The 19,428-nt window shown below is 37.9% G+C and overlaps 1 protein-coding gene across 3 annotated transcripts in view; it reads right to left on the minus strand.

The window, feature by feature from the left end:
* Positions 1-19,428, minus strand: part of rps6kal (ribosomal protein S6 kinase a, like) — a 55,442-nt gene that overhangs the window by 9,544 nt on the left and 26,470 nt on the right. For 2 of the 3 annotated variants that reach the window (XM_056769179.1, XM_056769177.1), the window contains 14 exons: positions 17,443-17,524; positions 17,278-17,358; positions 16,996-17,075; positions 15,364-15,470; positions 13,553-13,590; positions 12,052-12,194; positions 7,462-7,532; positions 5,478-5,566; positions 5,282-5,346; positions 3,316-3,418; positions 3,079-3,203; positions 2,830-2,952; positions 2,573-2,662; positions 1,028-1,186 (listed from right to left, as the gene is read on the minus strand). In XM_056769179.1, the coding sequence (XP_056625157.1) occupies positions 1,028-1,186; positions 2,573-2,662; positions 2,830-2,952; positions 3,079-3,203; positions 3,316-3,418; positions 5,282-5,346; positions 5,478-5,566; positions 7,462-7,532; positions 12,052-12,194; positions 13,553-13,590; positions 15,364-15,470; positions 16,996-17,075; positions 17,278-17,358; positions 17,443-17,524 (1,356 nt within the window). The remainder of the gene's footprint in view (positions 1-1,027; positions 1,187-2,572; positions 2,663-2,829; positions 2,953-3,078; positions 3,204-3,315; positions 3,419-5,281; positions 5,347-5,477; positions 5,567-7,461; positions 7,533-12,051; positions 12,195-13,552; positions 13,591-15,363; positions 15,471-16,995; positions 17,076-17,277; positions 17,359-17,442; positions 17,525-19,428) is intronic. The other variant, XM_056769180.1, reaches the window with a different exon arrangement.

A 19,428-nucleotide genomic window follows, 5' to 3' on the forward strand; every position in this document is an offset into this window, starting at 1 on the left:
CAAACAGCTCTACCAATAAACATAATGGCTACACAAGTAGTAAAGTAGTGACTTTAACTTTACACCGTGCCTTACGCAGTAAATTAAGCAATAATTTAAGAAACCTAAATTCGGAAATAGGCTATGCGAGAATGCGCTTTTATACTGAACTCACGTAGATAGAAAGAGGGAAAGAGATTGCATTTAAAAATGTCTTTCACCTGTTTTGAATCAACGTTGCAGTTACTTCGTAAGAATCAGAGTCCACTGGCCCACAATTTATTTTGTAACAGTAAACAGGCTTTCTTCTACTTTTTAGTATGTTTGATACGTTGAGATTTACATTCTCACCTTCATAACTCTGGAGAAGTGCTGCTCCACTGCAGTTATAATGTTGCTCCTGCCTGAGGATACACGCTGTGATCAGGCTGCTCAAATGCCGATCTGACTACTGGCAGACATGCGTCTCTATCAGAATATTAGCCTGATGCGATTTTGAGCAGAAGTGACACCCTCAGTAAACCTAATCAAAACATTTTTGTACATTACATTAGTACCCAAATTGTGACTGTAAGGTCAGCTTTGGAGTGGCAACAGGGGTGGCAACTTTAAGGGGGCAGCTGCCACCCGGTGCCACCTTGGGGGTCACGCCACTGCCCTCCATTCGTACATTTATAAATTATTGTATTGTATTGGTCAGTCTTTAGATGACACTATGTGGCTTGTTCTAATAATGTCCCACTTTGACAAGCGTTCGTGCCAGAACGTTAATTTCGTCACATCTATATTCACGTACAGGAGCATATTTCGCAAAAGAAAAGTTTATACCTCAGCCTCCACTGCTTATCATTATGCTTTCAAACTGTCAAATGAAACTTTAGGAAGCTTAATGGTCAAGCCCATTAAAGTCCTCACGTGAATGATACATTTAAATGCCAACAAGAGATCATAAAACAATGAACCGTTAACGTTTTTTACATGGTGTGGTTTCAGATGTATGTGTGATACATATTTTGGACACAATTATGTAAATGTGGCATAGTCTCACCCCCTGGCAGTGCAGGTAGTCCACAGTTTTGGTGATGGTGTACAGCACAGCACTGGCTTCTCGCTCCGAAAAGAATTTCTGCCTGAGAATCTTATCCAGCAGTTCACCACCCTTCATTAGCTCCGTCACCAGATACACAAATCGGCCTTCGTCATACACCTGAGTGACACACACAGACAGGTTTGTTTTACTTTAGTACGGACATCTCATATACTTTCACAGCAGGCTAATGGCATTTATCATTATTTTACCCTCCACCCCAGACCTAACCCTCATACAGATCTGACTTCTCTTCATATGTGGCGTACAGGTTGAAATGCCCTTGCGGATGCTTTTATACAGTGAGGACAAGACGTAAATTAAAGATTAAACCGCAAGTCATTGAGAAACTGAGAGCATAAGAATCGCACAATATATTGTCCACCCCTAAATGATTTTCAGCATCCGGGTTACCATGCGCTATTATTTTTAGTTAAAATGTTAAATTTAAAATTTCTTAAAGACATTAGTAGTAGTACTGACATCAGTGATACAGGTTTTCAATCATAAGATAATGGCATTAAAATATAAAAAAAACTGTCTTTACGTTGTTTCTACATTACTATGGAGATTAAATGTGAAATTATTAGCATCTAAAAAGTATATCTTAAAACATTAATGTAATGGGGAATTTATGAGGATTCATTTCCAAAAAATGTATGATTAAATAATAAAAAACTATGTTGATTGACAGCACTATTAGGTATATATAATATATTCATTTCATTCTAAGAATTTATTGTATTCTATATGACTATTCTTAAAGGAGTAGTTCACTTCAAAATGTGCCCACGTTGAATTTCCATAGACTGAATAAAAATGACTGTGGAAAGCGCATGGGGCAAATTTTGAAGTGAACTACTCATTTAATCTTATGTTGGATGCTGTATTTGTATTGTCTTCACAAGTAGATACGAGTTTCCATTGGTCTCATTCTCAAGGTTTTAAATAACGGCACAAGACAATGTTGTGAAGCAGTAATTTTCCACTATCTTTGCATGGTATAGCACATGGCCGTCGGAGGCACAAAGAATGGGAGTGGGTCCTCCCCCAAAAATGAGAGTGCCAAAAATGACGCCACTTTGCCAGCAGCTTCGGTGGTGTGGCGAGTGAGACGCGTGACAAGCAGTCTCGACACTATCAATGCAACTTCATTTTCAAATCACATATCAGTCATACAGGCATTTCCTTTCAACAAAATGAGAAAATATTAGCAAAATGGCTAACAGGTGTTTAATAACACACACACACAGACATATATACAGTATATATATCTTGTCAACTTTCCAGGAAAAAAAACTGAGGATTCGGAGATAAATGTCAGAGCATTATAAGACTAAATACGTTCCAGACAGGACAGTTCTTGAATACATAAAAATACAAGAGACCAATTGTTACAATATTTTATATGTAAAAATAATAAATATATAATATTTTATATTACAACCCAGTATGTCGAAGTCAAAGTTTTAATCTGCAATGCTGCAAGAGGGCATTTTCACTTACATCTTTTAGCGTGATGATGTTGGGATGTTGTCCATACCGCATCAGGATCTCAATCTCCTCTGATGGGTCTCGTTTACTTTTGTCAATTATCTACTTAACACAGACACAATGAAACTGTTATCCCAAACAGGCTAAACTTCAAGCCTGAGCATTTGTTGAGCTGTCCAAGCTCATGGGAATACTGAATAAAATGCATAGTAATACAAGTCAGGCCGTATTCTCAAAAGAATTGACTGCTGCAAGATGGTGGGCCTCACCTTCACAGCAAACTCCATGGCAGTGACTCTGTGTATGCAGCGCTTGCAAATAGAGTAAGAACCCACACCAATATCTTCCTTTAGCTCATACATGTCCGAGAACTGAGCGGAGTTACTGTGCATCTAACACAGCAAACGGAGCAATGATTTCACTACATCTCACTGACAATGTAGTGCAAAACTTTTGAAAGGCATTTTATTTAGTAGTAAAATAAAATGTTAACAAATTGGAAACGGTTAGTGGTTCACCTGCACTATTGGGAGGATGTTGACAAGGGGAACACTTCTGCTTTCCTCCAATGAGACAGGAGCTACAAAACTGAAGCCTTTGAATAGCTGGTGAGCATTCGCGCTGGGAGGAATACCAGGGGAGTCTGTCCACACAAAATACAGTCAGTGAGAAAACTAATTTATGGACACGTATGATCAGATATTTTCTTCAGTCTGAAGGGATAAGTCACAAATAACATCTGTAACCCACACTACCTTTGGGAGTTTTGGCTGTGAATTCTGGGTCAAAGCAGAACGTGTCGTCTGGTTTTCCTGCAGCAGGTCTGAATGGTGGATTAAGTTCTCCTCGGTACAATTTCTGAACAAAAAAGCCACAATTAACCCAAGCCTCTCAAATAAAAGTGTATCAAGGGTTAAGTGACACAGTTGAATAGTAGGTGGTGTTTTATAGGGTGCAAACCTCATTTTAATAGAACAAAAATATATGCTGGTGAGAATAGTATGAGCAATAGCTCACTAGCGCTTGATCTATACATATAAGTAGAGAAAACATTTACTATAAGTCTATGTCAAATGTGAACGTTTAGGTGGGACATGAATATGTGCTTAATGGGCTTGAAAATATCATGGATTTGGTAATTGTAATTCTTAAGCCAGAGATGAATTTAAAATCGATTACTGGTCGTGTCTTGGCTGTAAACAGGCAGGACAAAGAATACGGTCAAAAGATCAGATCTGTGAATTAAGCCCTGCAGTCTTTGTAACAACATGTTGTGAAAATTTGTGTAAAGAGTACAAGGGAGAGGACTATCCTAATAAAAGCAATGTGAATTTGCAGAAGTTAATCTAATTCTAGCAGACTCCCAGTGAGCAAGTCAACACAGCAATGGTGGCAAGGAAACAAAACACCAAAGATGTATAAATGGGAGAAAGAAAAAAAAAACAGTCACAGCCAGGATTGCTGCAGTCAGTGACTTCTGAAGAATAGTAACCGAGTAAAGGTTTTTGCACATACAGTCAGAAATGTTTGTATGCATTTATTTGTATTTGGCACTCGATTGTACGGTGTCTCTGAATTGTCAAAACACATCTCAAAATGCTTGCTACGGATGCGAAAGACGCAGAAAATCAAACCCAATCTGAATCTTTTTATGATGGACGAAAATATGGGAGGGTGTGTGTAAATGTGATTGTCACAACGTGAGGTCGTATTTATTTTTTAAGGTGCGGAAATTTCGGAAACAAATTTCGGACTCAATGTGCAATAGCCTTAAATGTTAATGTGTATCGGAGTAAATAAAGTACATTTTCATGATTAACATGGAGAGTTTATTAGTGGTGATTTATTCAATTTGTTTTAAACAGTAAGGTATGATTTGGTTGAATGTCATTTTGTGACCAATATCAGACAACGGAGGATGTTTTGCAGGGAGAATTTTAGAGGCATACTGTGCAGCTACAACTTCAAATTAAAAAAAAGAAATATATACTGAGTATTCTACTACTGTTTAGCCTTAAAGTAATGACAAGTAGTAAATCTTTGCTCCTGGTTAGTGATGGTGGGAATGTCCAGAGCAGGGGCAGGGATGATCAGTCAGTCCATGGGCTCTCACAGACGGGGACACGAGGTGGTCAAATTTGAATTGGGAAATTCCAGGATGTTTGCAACCTTGTTACCGCTTGCACAAATGTACATTACATCCATAAAAATGTTTTGCTACAAAATAGTTTTTCTGTGAGTACTATATGTTTAATTTTGACGTTTTTTGTCTGTCATTTTTTTTCATCTTACTTTTTAGTTGTATTGTTATGTGTCTGCTGTTGTACAGGGATGTCTGCACTGGAAGCTTGAAGTGCAGATAATAAATGTCTGTGAACGCCTTTTCTTATGATGATAAAACCAAGAATGTCTGTTTAAGTCCAAGGGTACTATTTTGAATTCAGGGTCATTTCAAAGAAAATCTGTAATCGTGGCAGAGTGAACTAAAGGCTCTCTCTGCAGAACGGGGTTCTTTCCCCATCAATGGGATGCTGCTGGCTTTTGAGATGCTTCTGCTGCGGTCATAAGACAAATACAGCTTGAGTCGGCATATTGCCTGGCCACTTGCCACAAACATAAATTCAGGTGACAGAAAATGAGGCATGGGTACTTGGCTAAGTGCATTTTTGCATATGTAATAATAGGAATAATAATGTTAATGGGAATGTTATTGATTCTTACATTCCAGTCTATGGTGGAAAAAAAGGCATGACGTTTAATCTCTTCCACTCGATCAGGACCTGCCCCTGTGACAAAGCAAGACAGCAAAGCCTTTTATTAACAGGGGTTAATCCACAACAACACTTTAGTTCTATTCACTTCTCAAAACTATAGCCTGGTGTTTTGATTTATGTGAAGACGAACACAGTTGACTTACCTAAACGATTCGTCGGATTTCTTTTGAAGAGCATTCGTAAAAGACTTTGTGCTTCCAAACTTAAAAACTGTGGCATTCCCAGCTTTGCTCTGTCGATGAACAGCCAAGAACAAAAATAAATGACTGTTATAATAATTTATTTGTTTAGACACCAAAATCCTTAACTCTTTTCCTGCCAGAGACTCCAACAATGAAAAACATTTAGTGTATGACTTTATGAACATACAATATATCAAAGACAAAATGGAGCCTCTGCCTGTAGCTTTATAAAAAAACATCTTAAAATATAGCTGCAGGCAGCGATACAGGGCCAAGCGCAGCGGCGAATCTAAGCAGTACAGAGCAGCGAGGGCAAAAAACTACAGAAACAGAACATATGAGAAAAACAGACAGGTTAAGAAGAATAGGTGAGATTGAAATCAAAACATAAAATTTATACATAAATGTTTCAAACACGCCACACGGGATTTGAAGAGTCTCGAGGTATCAACGGGTCCAAAAAAATGTTACCCGTACCCGAAGTGACCCGTGACTGTCTAATATTTGAAAGTTGTACCCGAACTCGTGCAGACATGAGAAATGCCATACCCGGACCCGATGCGGACCCGAACATTATTTTAAAGCTGGACCCGGACACAGCCGGAAAGGCACAGACACGACTGAATATTTGTAATTTTGAACCACAATAACGATTGCTTGATCAGTGCCATGGCCACATTTGCTATCATTTCTGTGCTCTCTGAGCGTAGTCTGACCAGAATGTTAGATAAAACAAGACAGTTCACTCATATTAATATTAACATGGGAGAAAGAGTACAGTTCGCACTATATCAAACTTCAACAACACGTCCATCTTGCACACTTAACCACGTTTACTTTTTTATTGTCTTTGTCAACATTTTGCATAAAGGAGGCCCACACAAAAGGTGGGTTAACCTCTTTATACACATTTTCTTGCATCTTTTTTGACATCACTCATAAAGGCATCAATGATCACTGACTGCTCTGCTGTCGCCAGTGTTTTTTCACGTTATTTCCAGGATAACACTTTACTCATCCTAATATGTCAAGGGTTTTACACAACACGCACAGTTGTGACTGACACCGATCATGGCGGGTGTTCTCAGATCAATTTGACCCGCGACCCGAAGTACTTGCATTGGTACGGGTCGGGTCTCGGGTCCTCAAATGCCTTGAGCTCATAATTAATAAGGTTGTGCCACTTAGTTGACATGTTTCACCCAGGCTGCTGAGGAGACCTTTTAGCGTTATAAGCTTTGATATGGGTCAATCCCTCAATCGGCATAAACTAGAGAATATAACGACAAATTATACAAATGTTATAAGCATTTTTGTAAAATGTATTACAACTTATGAACACTAGGTGATGCTATAATGAACGGTCACAGACAGCTGTCTTTCCTATTTATAGAGGGGTAGCGTAAAAACGGAAACAGCAGTTATACTTTTCAAACTGTCTGTTACTGTAATGGTGAGTTTTTATGTCATGGGACGTGATCAGCACAGATTAATTCGTTGGGTTCAGAAGTTATAACCATTTGAAAAGTGAATTTTTAAACTGGTGGTGGCACTATACAGTTAGTGCTAGAGACCCCCCAATTTGTTTTTTTGCTTTATATGACCGCCACTATGAGTGTGCCTATTTTGGTCATTTTCCTACATACATACATAGGGCTCACATTGGTTAAGAAAAGGTAGAGTTAACAGAAGAAATAGGTGCAACAGCATCTACAGAGCTTGGCCCCAAACACAAAGAGAAAATTGTATGAATAGCTTTTGTATCCACTGCTTTTGGTATGTACCTGCCATATAATAGCAAAAACAAGGACAAATTATCTTTGCTTGACTGGTAAAGCTAGTTTGTGTTTTTTCAGCTTACAAATCATTCGTCTTATAAACACTTACAGTCCTTACATAAGACTTGACCCATTAAACATCGAACATATATAACAGGCATACTCACTTGAGAATCATGTTCATAGTCTCATTCCTGTCTTTTCCTTGAAATGGTAATGTGCCAGTCAGCATTTCAAACTGAAAAAAAAAAACCTTTTAAACATTTGCATACAATCTGAGTGATGATTTGAGTATTTTTATTTCAGCCAATTTATTTTGTACAGTTAGGATACCACATTTCTGTGTTCAACTGAAGACACTAATATTGTCAAAATACCTTGTCTGGTAAAAGCTCAACCTATTTCCCATTTGCTTATCGATACTACACTCTATAATTTGATGCAAAAACACATGATGTGAAAAGATGTTAAACATTTTAAGTTTCTTTATTAGAGCTGAGCAATTGCTTCGGAGCAAACAGAAAATGCCACATAACAAAACGCGTGTGTGTTCCTTAGCATACCACTTACTAGTGTTGTCACGATACCAAATTTTGGTACCAGTCGGTACTAAATGTGACGATACTTGCATTTCCATCTATCATTTTGAGCGCTGTTGAACAGATTATGAAAGTCCTCAAATAGGCCATTGTATTTCCAAGCTCATCGGACATGTCTTTGAATGGCTCCTTACAGAGCGCTTGCGCAACCAAACCCGGAAGCGTCTGAAATTATCATGGCATCGCACTCTCTACTGAGCGCTTACACAGATACATCAAAGTCAAAATCAAACGCTTCCGTGGATGACTGTATGAGTCTAGAAACTTCCAGACAGGTGTATTGAGCCATGTTAAGGCTAAACTGCAGGACCTGTCTTGGAAACCCCAAGTTTAGAGCATGGCTCCGAGTGGCTTGTTAGATTTTGCGGTGATGTACCAGAGCCACTGCCAACTATTTGTTTTAAGAGAACATTGAATGGTGGGCAATATGCTTTTAGGCAAGTATATTTCAGGACTCATTCTTTTAAATTGCCACATATCCTGCAGCCAGCTGGCTGCGCCAATTAAAGATTGTAGTTAGAGAAATCTAAAACAACAGCGGACATGAAGACACGGGATGCAATTCGCTCTGTTGTGGAGAATCTTCCCCGCATTTGCCAACTGAAGCCTGAACAAGAAGAGTGTTTGGTTCACATTTTGAATGGAGGTGATGTTGTGGCCCTACTCCCGACAGGTTTGGGGAAAAGTTTAATGTATCAACTGTTACCGATCGTCAGATCGAACTGGCACCCTTTTGTCTCCTTTCTTTTCCAAGTCCATGAATATTGCCATGTCATGCTGTAATCTTGCAATTAAGTTGCAGCATTTCCGACAGATTTAAAATGAACGAGGAGCTGTGTTTAACAGAACTAATCCTAACTTTGACATTTGGCTACAAATATTTTCTAGTTTGTCTCCACTGTCAAATATTAGTTTAGATACACTGATTGTACCGTGGATGCGTAGATTTACTTAACATAATCTGATAAAGTCGTTAACAGCCATTTTCACTCCGGTATTTCGCTCAATGATTTTGTTTTCGCCGCATACCTGTGTTTACAGTGGAAGATCGAGGTGGCTGATACAGCACATAACATGCGTCATAACTAGGGATGGGTATCATTAAGGTTTTAACGGTACTACTACTTTTATCGATACCACTTAACAATCAGGTACTTTAACGGTACTCTTATCAGTACTTTTTGATGTGTTTTTTTTATGAAAGACAAAACTAAAGCTGGAGTTTTTTTCACTATTGAAAACATTCTTATTCTTTACATTCGTTGACCAAACATATCTTAATGCAGGTAAAAGATGACCGATACCCACCTATTATTCATAGAGAATGAAAATAAAATGCATGTGGTCCTAAATTTGTTTGTGTTTTTGTTGTTTTTGTTTAATAATAATAATAATAAAGAAAAGGTATTCCAATTATGTGTTGTGGCTGGAGATCTTCTCTTTTGTGATGATGTGTGTAGTGTAGCACATATTTCTTCATTTGTGTGTTTATGCATTTAATACTTATGATAAATAGGGAGATAATATGTATAAACACACAAACACAAAAAAGTTTATGTATCTCATCGCTACAAATTAATTTTTTAGGTAAGCTCTGCTTTATAATTTCTTAAGCATAATTTATTATTATTATATTATCATTACTGCATTTTAAATGCAGTAATGTGAAAGCATTTTTTATGTTTAAGATTTATTTAGGCTACTGCTGATTTATATGTAGGCTATTTTTTATGTTATGTGTGTTTATAAATTATTACATACTAATTTAAAGAAATCTTATGCAATGTTTATGTCTGTGTTATTTAGGAAGACTGCTAGGCTAGCATACGTACCTGAGGACATGGATGATGAACTATTAGCTAGCAGGCAGTCGGAAAATTTTCATTTATCAGTCTGTACATAATGCACTTTAGAGATATGTTTAGCCAGATTACTTGTGTTTCCACTCTTACAAGCAAAAGTCGTGTTGCACTTGTTGCAACGAGCATTGTCTGCATCCACTCGAGTAAAATATAACCAGACTTTAGAGCGTTTGGTTCTCTCCGCAATCGTCACTCTATTAAGCGCGAGCTTTCGTGTAGTGTGCGGGCGAGCTCTGTGTAGTGTGCGTGCGAGCTCTGTGTAGTGTGGTACAGACGGACATTTCGCGTGCGAGATTGCGAATAACAAAATTGCAGGTAAATGTCTTTTATATTATCGCAAATTAGAAATGGTTGGTCAGTAAAAATATGCTAGGTAACGTTCATTTACCAAAAAGAAATAGGAAATGTTTTTTCTAATTTCTCCAGTACCGACAGCAGAACCGTTAACGTCAGAGCTTATCGATACTTCGGTCTTTTATAATTTAGCCCCGAGACCGATAAAGTACAGAGTTTCGGTACCCATCCCTAGTCATAACCAAACGTTATTTGATTGGCTTACGGGTACAGCAATGATTTTAAACTTCAGACAAGTGCACGCCCACGAGAAAGAAAACACTTAACAATTAAGCCCTTCCAGACCGTCTACGAAGCAATGCGAAGTAGCAGAGTTTGGTATTACCGCTATATGGTATGCTTAAGTTACAACAACTTCCTATTTTGTGGTGAAACACAGAATTTTGGAAGGCTGCCATGGATACACCATTCATTGAGAAGTCAGGATCTTTTCAACTAAGCATTGCAAAGGCCTTTAGTCGCGACGAACCAAATAGGATGTTGATATGATTAGAACTCTAGGAGAAGTTCGTTAAAGTATGACATCTGGAAATGGAGAAAACTGCACAAAATTTTCTGGAAAAATTAAGATATCTGACTTTCTGTCTGGTTACTGTTGCCAGCTGGTGGCGCTGTGATTGTAAATTAATTCAGTCATTAATTTAGTCATGTAGGCCTAGTTTTCTTTAGGCCAGGACTCCTATCAAACCTGTGAAGTTTTTGGCAGACTGGTTGGTGCATGTTTAACTGAGAACAACTTCCTCTTTCACTGCATTAATAAAATACAGATGAAGTCAAAATTTTACAAACCCCTTTGCAGAATCTGGAAAATGCTGAAAATTTGGGAAAATAAGATGAATTTTGAAAATCTGAATTTTGAAGATTATCAATTATTTTTAATTTACTCCTGCCCTGAACAAGTTATTTTATGAAAGAAATGTTAACATAAAGTTGGTTTATTACACAAACAAAAAAGTATAAGCATATTAGCCCTGTTCTATCAACATTGGACAGGTTACCCATTAAGCAAGGCATTAACTTTAAAATCGAACTGATAACCTATAAAGCCCTACATGTTTTAGCTCCTCATACCTGAGTGAGCTTCTCTTGTATTACAGTACTTCACGTTCACTACACTCTCAGGGCTCCGGCCAAGTGCAGGCTGTGGATCCTTTTCCTATCTTGCGCCTAAACTTTGGAAAAGTCTTCCTTGTACTGTCCGGGAGGCAGACACACTCTGTCAGTTTAAATCTAGATTAAAGAAACATATTTTCAACCTTGCATACTCCATAATACAAATCCTCTAAAGGATTAGGCTTCATTAGTTAGATCAACCAAAACCAGGATCACTTTACATTATAACTGATGTACTTGTTGCATCAAGTACATGAAAACTAGAAAACTACTCTACTATCAGACGTCGTTTCTCATTGTTCCGAGGTTACCACAGCGAGCAGGATGCACTCAATGCCCAGACCAAATGGTAGAGTTGAGAGAGGGAAGCGGCGACCTGACAAGAGCTGAGATGGCAGAGCTGAGAGAGGGAAGTCTTCACTACAAATGAATATATTAATGATAATATTCAACTATTATCTACCTTTTTCCTGTGTTTATTTTCTTTTTATTAAGCCTAGTTGTGCAAGCACTGTCGAGCTTGTAGAGGTGCTGCAGTTTTTACCAGTGGTGAACTGGTTCCCCTGGTAGGGACTGGGTTCTCACAAGTTTTTTTTCTCCATTGGAATGTGGTTTGTAGGAACCTGTAAGTGCGTGTCTGTATTCTGTGTTTGTTCACTTTAAAGTTATACAAGTAAAAACAATGTTTTTCTTATAGTCAATATGTTTCATGAACGGCCACTTTGTAACAACGAAAATTGTTAAAAATGCTACATAAATTAAGTTGAGAAAATGATTAAGACACTCGCAACTGAGGAAAAGAAAGGGACAATATGTGACAGGCTCCTACCATCAGGACTCCGAGAGACCACCAGTCAGCACTCTGGGTGTGACCTCTCCTGTTGACCACCTCAGGGGCCATATATTCCACAGTGCCACAAAAAGAGTACGCTTTTCGGTCCTGATCAACAGATTCCTTACTGAGCCCAAAGTCTGTCGAAGACAGCCACAAAGTGATGTTGACAAAGTGACAAAATTCTTAACAGCTCTGTGCAGGGAAAATACAACATACAGTATGTCACAGAAATGAGTACACCCCTTACTTTTTGTTACAACACTGAATAAATGACACTTTGCTACAATGTGAAGTAGTGAGTGTACAGCTTGTATAACAGTATACATTTTCTGTCCCCTCAAAATAACTCCACACATAGCCATTAATGTCTAAGCTGCTAGGAAAACCAAAAGTGAGAACATCCCTAAGTGAAAATGTCCAAATTAGGCCCAAATTGTCAATATTTTGTGTGGGCACAGTTATTTGCCAGCACTGTCTTAACCTTCTTGAGCATGGAGTTCACCAGAGCTTCACAGTTGCCACTGGACTCCCCTTCCTACACTCCATGACGTTATCACCGAGCTGGTGGATGTTAGAGACCTTGTGCTCCTCCACCTTCTGTTTGAGGATGCGCCCCCGATGCTCAATAGGGTTTAGGTCTTCACCTCTACCTTCTTCAGCAAGGCAGTGGTCATCTTTGGGGTAGTTATCATGTTGGAATTCCTGTCCTGCGACCCAGTATCCAAAGGGAGAGGATAATGATCTTCTACACGTTTGCATTCATGGTTCCCTCAACGAACTGTAGCTCGTGCACTCAACTTCTTTGGAAGCCATGGCAAGGTCTGTTCTGGATGGAACCTATCCTATCCTGTGCCCACTGTTTGGTCTCGGCCACCGTGCTGCAGCTCAGTTTCAGGTCCTTAGCAATCTTCTTATAGCCTAGGCCATCTTTATGTAGAGCAACAATTATTTTTTTCGGATCCTCAGAGAGGTCTTTGCCATGAGGTGCCATGTTGAACTTCTATTGACCAGTATGAGTGAGTTAGAGCGATAACACCAAATTTAACACACCTGCTCCCCATTGACACCTGAGACCTTATAACACTAACAAATCAGATGGCAGCATGGAGGGAATATGGCTAATTGGGCCCAATTTGGACATTTTCACTTAGGGCTGTACTCACACAGCGGTTTAGACATTAATGGCTGTGTGTTGTGTTGCAAATTTAAACTATTATACAAGCTGTACACTCACTACTTTACATTGTAGCAAAGTGCAATTTCTTTAGTTTTGTCACATGAAAAGATACAATAAAATATTTACAAAAATGTTAGGGGTGTACTTACTTCTGTGAGATACTGTACATGAGTGTATATAATTTATTGATTTTATTTTTTATGATTTTAGAACATTCAGAGTGCCGATAAGTGATTTAATACACACCAATGATCTCTGATAAACACATACAAACATTCAAGAAGCAGCAAATTGATGTAATTTGAAAAATGTATGTACCTGTTAACTTGATATGTCCAGCTTCATCAAGCAAAATGCTGAAAATTAAGACCACATTTCTCCAATACAGATACATAAAAACATGAACTAAACAATAGTAACAAATTGAAGTATTTCAAACCTCACAATTATATTTAGGGCTGTCACTATTGTTTTTTTAAATTCAGGTTCAATTACTAAGAAAATTAACCATGTCGAGTACTGGTTCAAATGGCTGACACCCGGTTCACTACAACGTAAGAACAAGAATGTCAACTCTGTGTACATATTTTTCTACAGAAGCAGACAAGTGCATCAGTGGTGCCACATTCTCGCATATTTCTGAACTTGGACAGCTGTGTAAAGCTGTTAACAGTTACAAGTTAAAGTGCTAATTTGACAAGCACATTATGTCACATAAAGCCTGCACTATATGTGAGCTGTGATATACACTTATTATTCAAATTCAATATATGATATACTGTATGTTTTGCAAAGGAATGCTACACAAATACAATTTTGTCTCAAGTAAAGGTGTTTCACAGTTTTATTGCACATCGTTTGGTGCTCCATTTCCAAATATATTGATAAGGACAGTCCCAATTATAATTTTGAACATCATATATCTTTTTTCATAAAGAATATAAACAAAGATGTTTCTGTGTAAAAGATCAACATTAAAGAGAAAGAGAAAAATAATAAAGAGTAGGGGTGTGACGAGATCTCGTGGCACTTGAGAGATCCGATGTGTCTCGAGATGTGATATCCTCACGTAATTGGCCTGATGGAGTGCTGGGCTTGAAATTGCAACCATTTTAGTCGCATATGCTCCCTAAATTTAACCTGTGCGACCTAAAAATATATTTGGGGCAATATATTTGTGAGTGCACATTTTTTTTTTGATGCGACCTGTTTTCATTACTGTACAGAACACGCTAATAACTGCACAAAGTATGTGCCTGCTTAGAGCTCCAGTGACCGGCCTGGCCATTCATAAAGACAACGTGATTTAAGCGCTACTTTTCCACCACTTCTCTATGTAAACACGCGCTAGATGGATGGTTTCAACATTCGCGTGCATCTTTTGCGTTTGCAGCGCATTGCGCATAGCGCTAGTGCTAACGGCGGTTCGCGCTGTCAGTAGCGGACTGTACGACAAGAACGGTATAGTACAGTTTAGCAATTGAAGTTCGCATTACGTTATTTAAAATACATTCAAGGGCAAACCTCTACTAAAATGGATCATCTGTCTCTCACATATGTGCAATGTTAACATAAAACATGATGCGTTTATATAGTTTTAACTGTTTCTCTGAAGGCTATGAGGGTACAGTCAGTGTAGGGAGGAGGATTGAGTGTGATATGATTGCCATCTCTGCTAACACAAGCACTATGCAAAAAGAATATAAAGAAAACACCACAGCTCTTTAATAAATCTGCACCTGTTAAGAAAACAAAGCATACTTTTTGTGCAATTACTGCCGGTGAGTTTGTGACAGCACATTTTGCAGTGTTTACATATGGTTTGTTACTGCATAATATAATGAATTAAAATAGAAGTGTAATTTGATTCATAAAGTTGATTTTATAATGCCAATTTTTTTTGCATTTTGTGTTTTTAAAATGAAGAGACTATTTTCCCCTATATATTCATCGTTGAGGATTTCTTATAAAAAAAAAATATCTTGTCTCGTTCTCGTAGGATAAGTGTCTCGTCACACCCCTATTAAAGAGTAATCCTACTGTGCTTTACTCAATTAGATTTTATTTTTCTAAACCTAAATCAACACTAAAGTGACAGAGAGAGAGACATGCTGTGAGTGATACTTTACTTCTCAGGTTTCAGGTCTCTGTAAACGATGCCTAGGTTGTGTAGATGATCCAATGCAAGGGCCAACTCTGCAAGGTAGAATTTCACGTCCTCCTCTGTAAACATAACCTAGTAAGAACTAAACAAATTTACTCTCATATCAAAGATCACACGAAGCAATACAACACACATCATTAAAACATAAACAAGACAGACCTATATGAGCTTGTGAATTAGTGAATTATTAATCACATCATTTAAAACCAGCACAGAAATAAGCTTTTAAAGGGAAGTCTGGCTCTTAAATGCATCTGGAGATATGTTACAATTTGTATAATTTACAACCAGTGTTTATGGTTGTTATTTTTTGGAAGTAACATGTTAAAGTCTTGCTTGAAACTCAACTCATGATGTAAACTATAGTGTCCATAATATTACATATAGTATACATGCGCAAGCACACACACACACATATATATCAAACCGACATGGAATCAATAGAGAATCAGAGTCTCATGGCAGCAACATCATTTTGATCATCGGGGTAATGATGAATGTGAGACAAGCCGTTCAAAACTAACAGAAAATCTGTGCTATTGGTATGCTTGCCTATTTTTACAAAGATACTGATTTAAGTATATTTGGAAGAATGTCAGTAACCAAACCGATCTCATCCCCCATTTACTGCTATAGTATGGAATATAAATATAAAGGGAGTCAATTGCAGATGAGATCTGATTGGTAAATGATATTCTTACAGATACATTCCTTTGTATTTACCAGAACATAACAACTATACAGGTTTGGAAAAATCCTAGGGTGAGTAAATGATGACAGAATTTTCCAGAACTATCCCCTTTCAACCAAACAGAAGTATTCAGAGTATTTTGATAGACCTTGGTATTACAGTATTAAAGCGATAACAAGCAAATTTTGGACCTAAAATGAATGTCTCTAAAATTATATTAGTGCCAGGATAACCTTTAACTGGACGAATTTTACTGCCGTTGCTTCCTAAGCAGCCTCCTATCGGCTGAAATTGCACTTGTAACTTTGGTGTTCGGGACGGTACAAGGCCCCGCCTACCCCCTGCTTTACGGCATACATAACGTTTTAGTTGTAGCCTGGGAGAAGTTAGCCAACAGCTTTGATTTAATTAATGACCAATACTGACCTTATCTGTAATGAAGAAATGTCATTGATGAAGTGTCAGTTTGCTATATGGGTTGCTATTATTAACTATCTATTGAGCTCACATTTGCTAACCAAATGAAAACGTTAACCCAGAAGGTTTCATTTGACAGTTTTATATAATCAAACGGAATAACCTATAGGCTTTTTCTGTATTAATGCTAGGGCTGAAAGATTGATTGTATTTGTGATAATGTGATAAAGAAGATTTTCTTTACCATGAAATATAAATATGTAAATATTTACATTAACGATAGTAGAAAATATTAAAATGGTAGTCAAAGGTGCCCCAGAACGGTTTGCTCCGTAGCTATTTTCAGTTAAGAAAGCTCTAACATTTATTTAGTCTGATCTAGTGTTAAGCCCTGCATGGGAAACCACTTCAAATTGTTAAATTTGGATCTGGGGATCTAAATTAGGCAGGGAATTTAGGTTAAAAGCATAACACATGAGAGATGCTTACCTCTTTGGATAAACGAGTAAATACATCCCCACCCCTGAGAAAATCCAAAATTAAATAGAGCTTCCCTTCTGTCTGAAAGGCTGTAAACAAGAAGAAACAACATCAAAAACACAAAGAGAAGTCACTCTCTAGATGTCACTTTGAGACTAAACAAACCTGTCAAATTTTGTGCATTTAGTAAACAAACCAACAAGATATACTGAATACTCAGAACACATGGAGCAATATGAAAGTTTATTTTGTGTGAAATATGAACGAGATCAGTCTTGTATAAAGTCCTACCATAGTGCAATTTCACAATGAAAGGATGATTGACTTCCACCAGAATGTCTCTTTCCATCTTTGTGCGAACTCTGTCCCTCACTGCAATACAACACACACATATGATCAATAAACAAAAACATAAGAGCAATGTGTTGGCATACTACTATAAATAAAGAAACTCACCTTTTAAAGAGGCCTTTTTGAGCACTTTCATCGCATACAGCTGGCCAGCATCTGGACCCAATAACTTCCGCACAAGAAACACCTGAAAATCAGGACAGTTCAAAGGTCATCTCACAGTTTCCACAGACAAGAAACTACCTTTATAGAAATCAATCTTGATAACATAACAGTAAAAAACTGAGCTCAGGGCATGAGTTATGAATAAATCTCACAAAATGCTGTCAAAACGTCACCATTACTGTATTGTGAAAAATAGGTAAAAAGTAGGCATTTATCATTTGTTGTCTTTAAAGTCACCCTCTGGTGAAAAAGTTTTTAATGTTGTTTATATGTCAGTGTGGTGCCATAAATGTTTAAAGGAGTAGTTCACTTTAAAATAAGCCCCCATTGACGGCCTCCTTTGAGGACGGCGCATAGACTCCGCACTGAAACTAGTGGTGGGAGAAAAGCTCGATGCATCGATGCATCGCGATTCGTTATCTAACGATCCAGAATCGATTCTCAAAAATTCAGAATCGATTCTGTGTTCAATTCACATGCGAGCGCTGTCAAGACTCACGTGACCAAACAAAAAAGACGTGATGGACGACCGTTCATATACTGGTGAATTAGCTTCGTTTAAGATAAAATGGACAAACTACGACCTGCACCACCTCATTTAAAATCGGATGTGTGGCAACATTTTGGTTTTTATGAAGACACCGAAGGTGTCGTTGATAAAAGCCATACTGTGTGCAAAGTCTGTAGCGCCAAATTCAAATATTTCGGCAACACGACTAACATGAAGAAACATATTACGCGGTTCCACTCAGAGCTGGAGAAACAGCATTCTCTTCAATCACAAACACTCCCGGTTACATTCAAAGGACCCTGGATCAAGTAGCAAAGCTTCCACCGAATTCTGAAAAGGCAAAACGAATTACCCGATCAGTGGCGGGTTTTATTGCCAAAGATCTGTGCCCGTACTCCGTTGTGGAAAACCAAGGATTTTGCACGATGTTACAGGTACTTGAGCCACGATACACTTTGCCCTCGCGTCGTTATTTTAGTGAGACGGCTGTCCCCGCACTCTACAGTGAGTGTAAAGATCACATCTTAGAATCCCTAAGTAATACGGACGGAGTGGCAATAACATGCGATGTATGGACATCAATTACAACAGAATCGTATGTATATAATAAATAAAAGTATTGAAAAAGAAATATTCATAATCATTTTTAATTTGGCAATACTGTCAAACAGATATTCTAACTATATACAAAAAGCATAGTAACTGCAATTTTTGTTAAAATAAAAAGTTTAGAGTATTTTTTGCACAGCAGGATAATTAATTAAGAATCGTTTTGGGAATCGGATCGTTCCTCCCAAAATCGGAATCGGATCGAATCGTTAAGTGCCTTAAGATTCCCACCTCTAACTGAAACGATCACTGTTTCAGCTCTCATTTTCACTTTCAGTGTTAGCAGCGCCCAGAACTGCAGAGTAAAGAAAGGTAAAGTAAGTAAAACGCTGAGGCGATTGAGTGGAGCTGGAGTCAATTTGCATAGTCATTAATTGACGTAAAGGTGCAGAGTTACATTCAAGTCATTTGTGCCAAATGTCACAGCACTGCCCACTGGGCCCTTAGCTCCGACAAAAATCATGTTCATGGTTGACAAAGTTGTACAACCACTACGTTATAAAGCTAGCCAACAGAGTTGCTTGATAGAAACAACAACAGACTGCCGTGCTAGATGCCATCACTACTATTTTACAGTTTTCCTTGAGATTCACTGTTTTGCCATCTGGTGTATAGGACTGTTTTTTATCTTCGTCATTGTTCTGCGTGTGTTTTATAAATCCTTCAGTGACAGAAGACCCGGCCCAAAAGTCAATAAGTTGTGATATGAGGTGGATATCTAAATGTTTTACTTCAACAGTGAAATGGAAACTGGGAATCAATAGGAATCGAAATCGATAAGCAAAATCGGAATCGCAGAAATTTAA

The sequence above is a fragment of the Triplophysa dalaica genome, chromosome 16, assembly GCF_015846415.1.
Source record: "Triplophysa dalaica isolate WHDGS20190420 chromosome 16, ASM1584641v1, whole genome shotgun sequence".
NCBI classification, from domain to species: domain Eukaryota; kingdom Metazoa; phylum Chordata; class Actinopteri; order Cypriniformes; family Nemacheilidae; genus Triplophysa; species Triplophysa dalaica.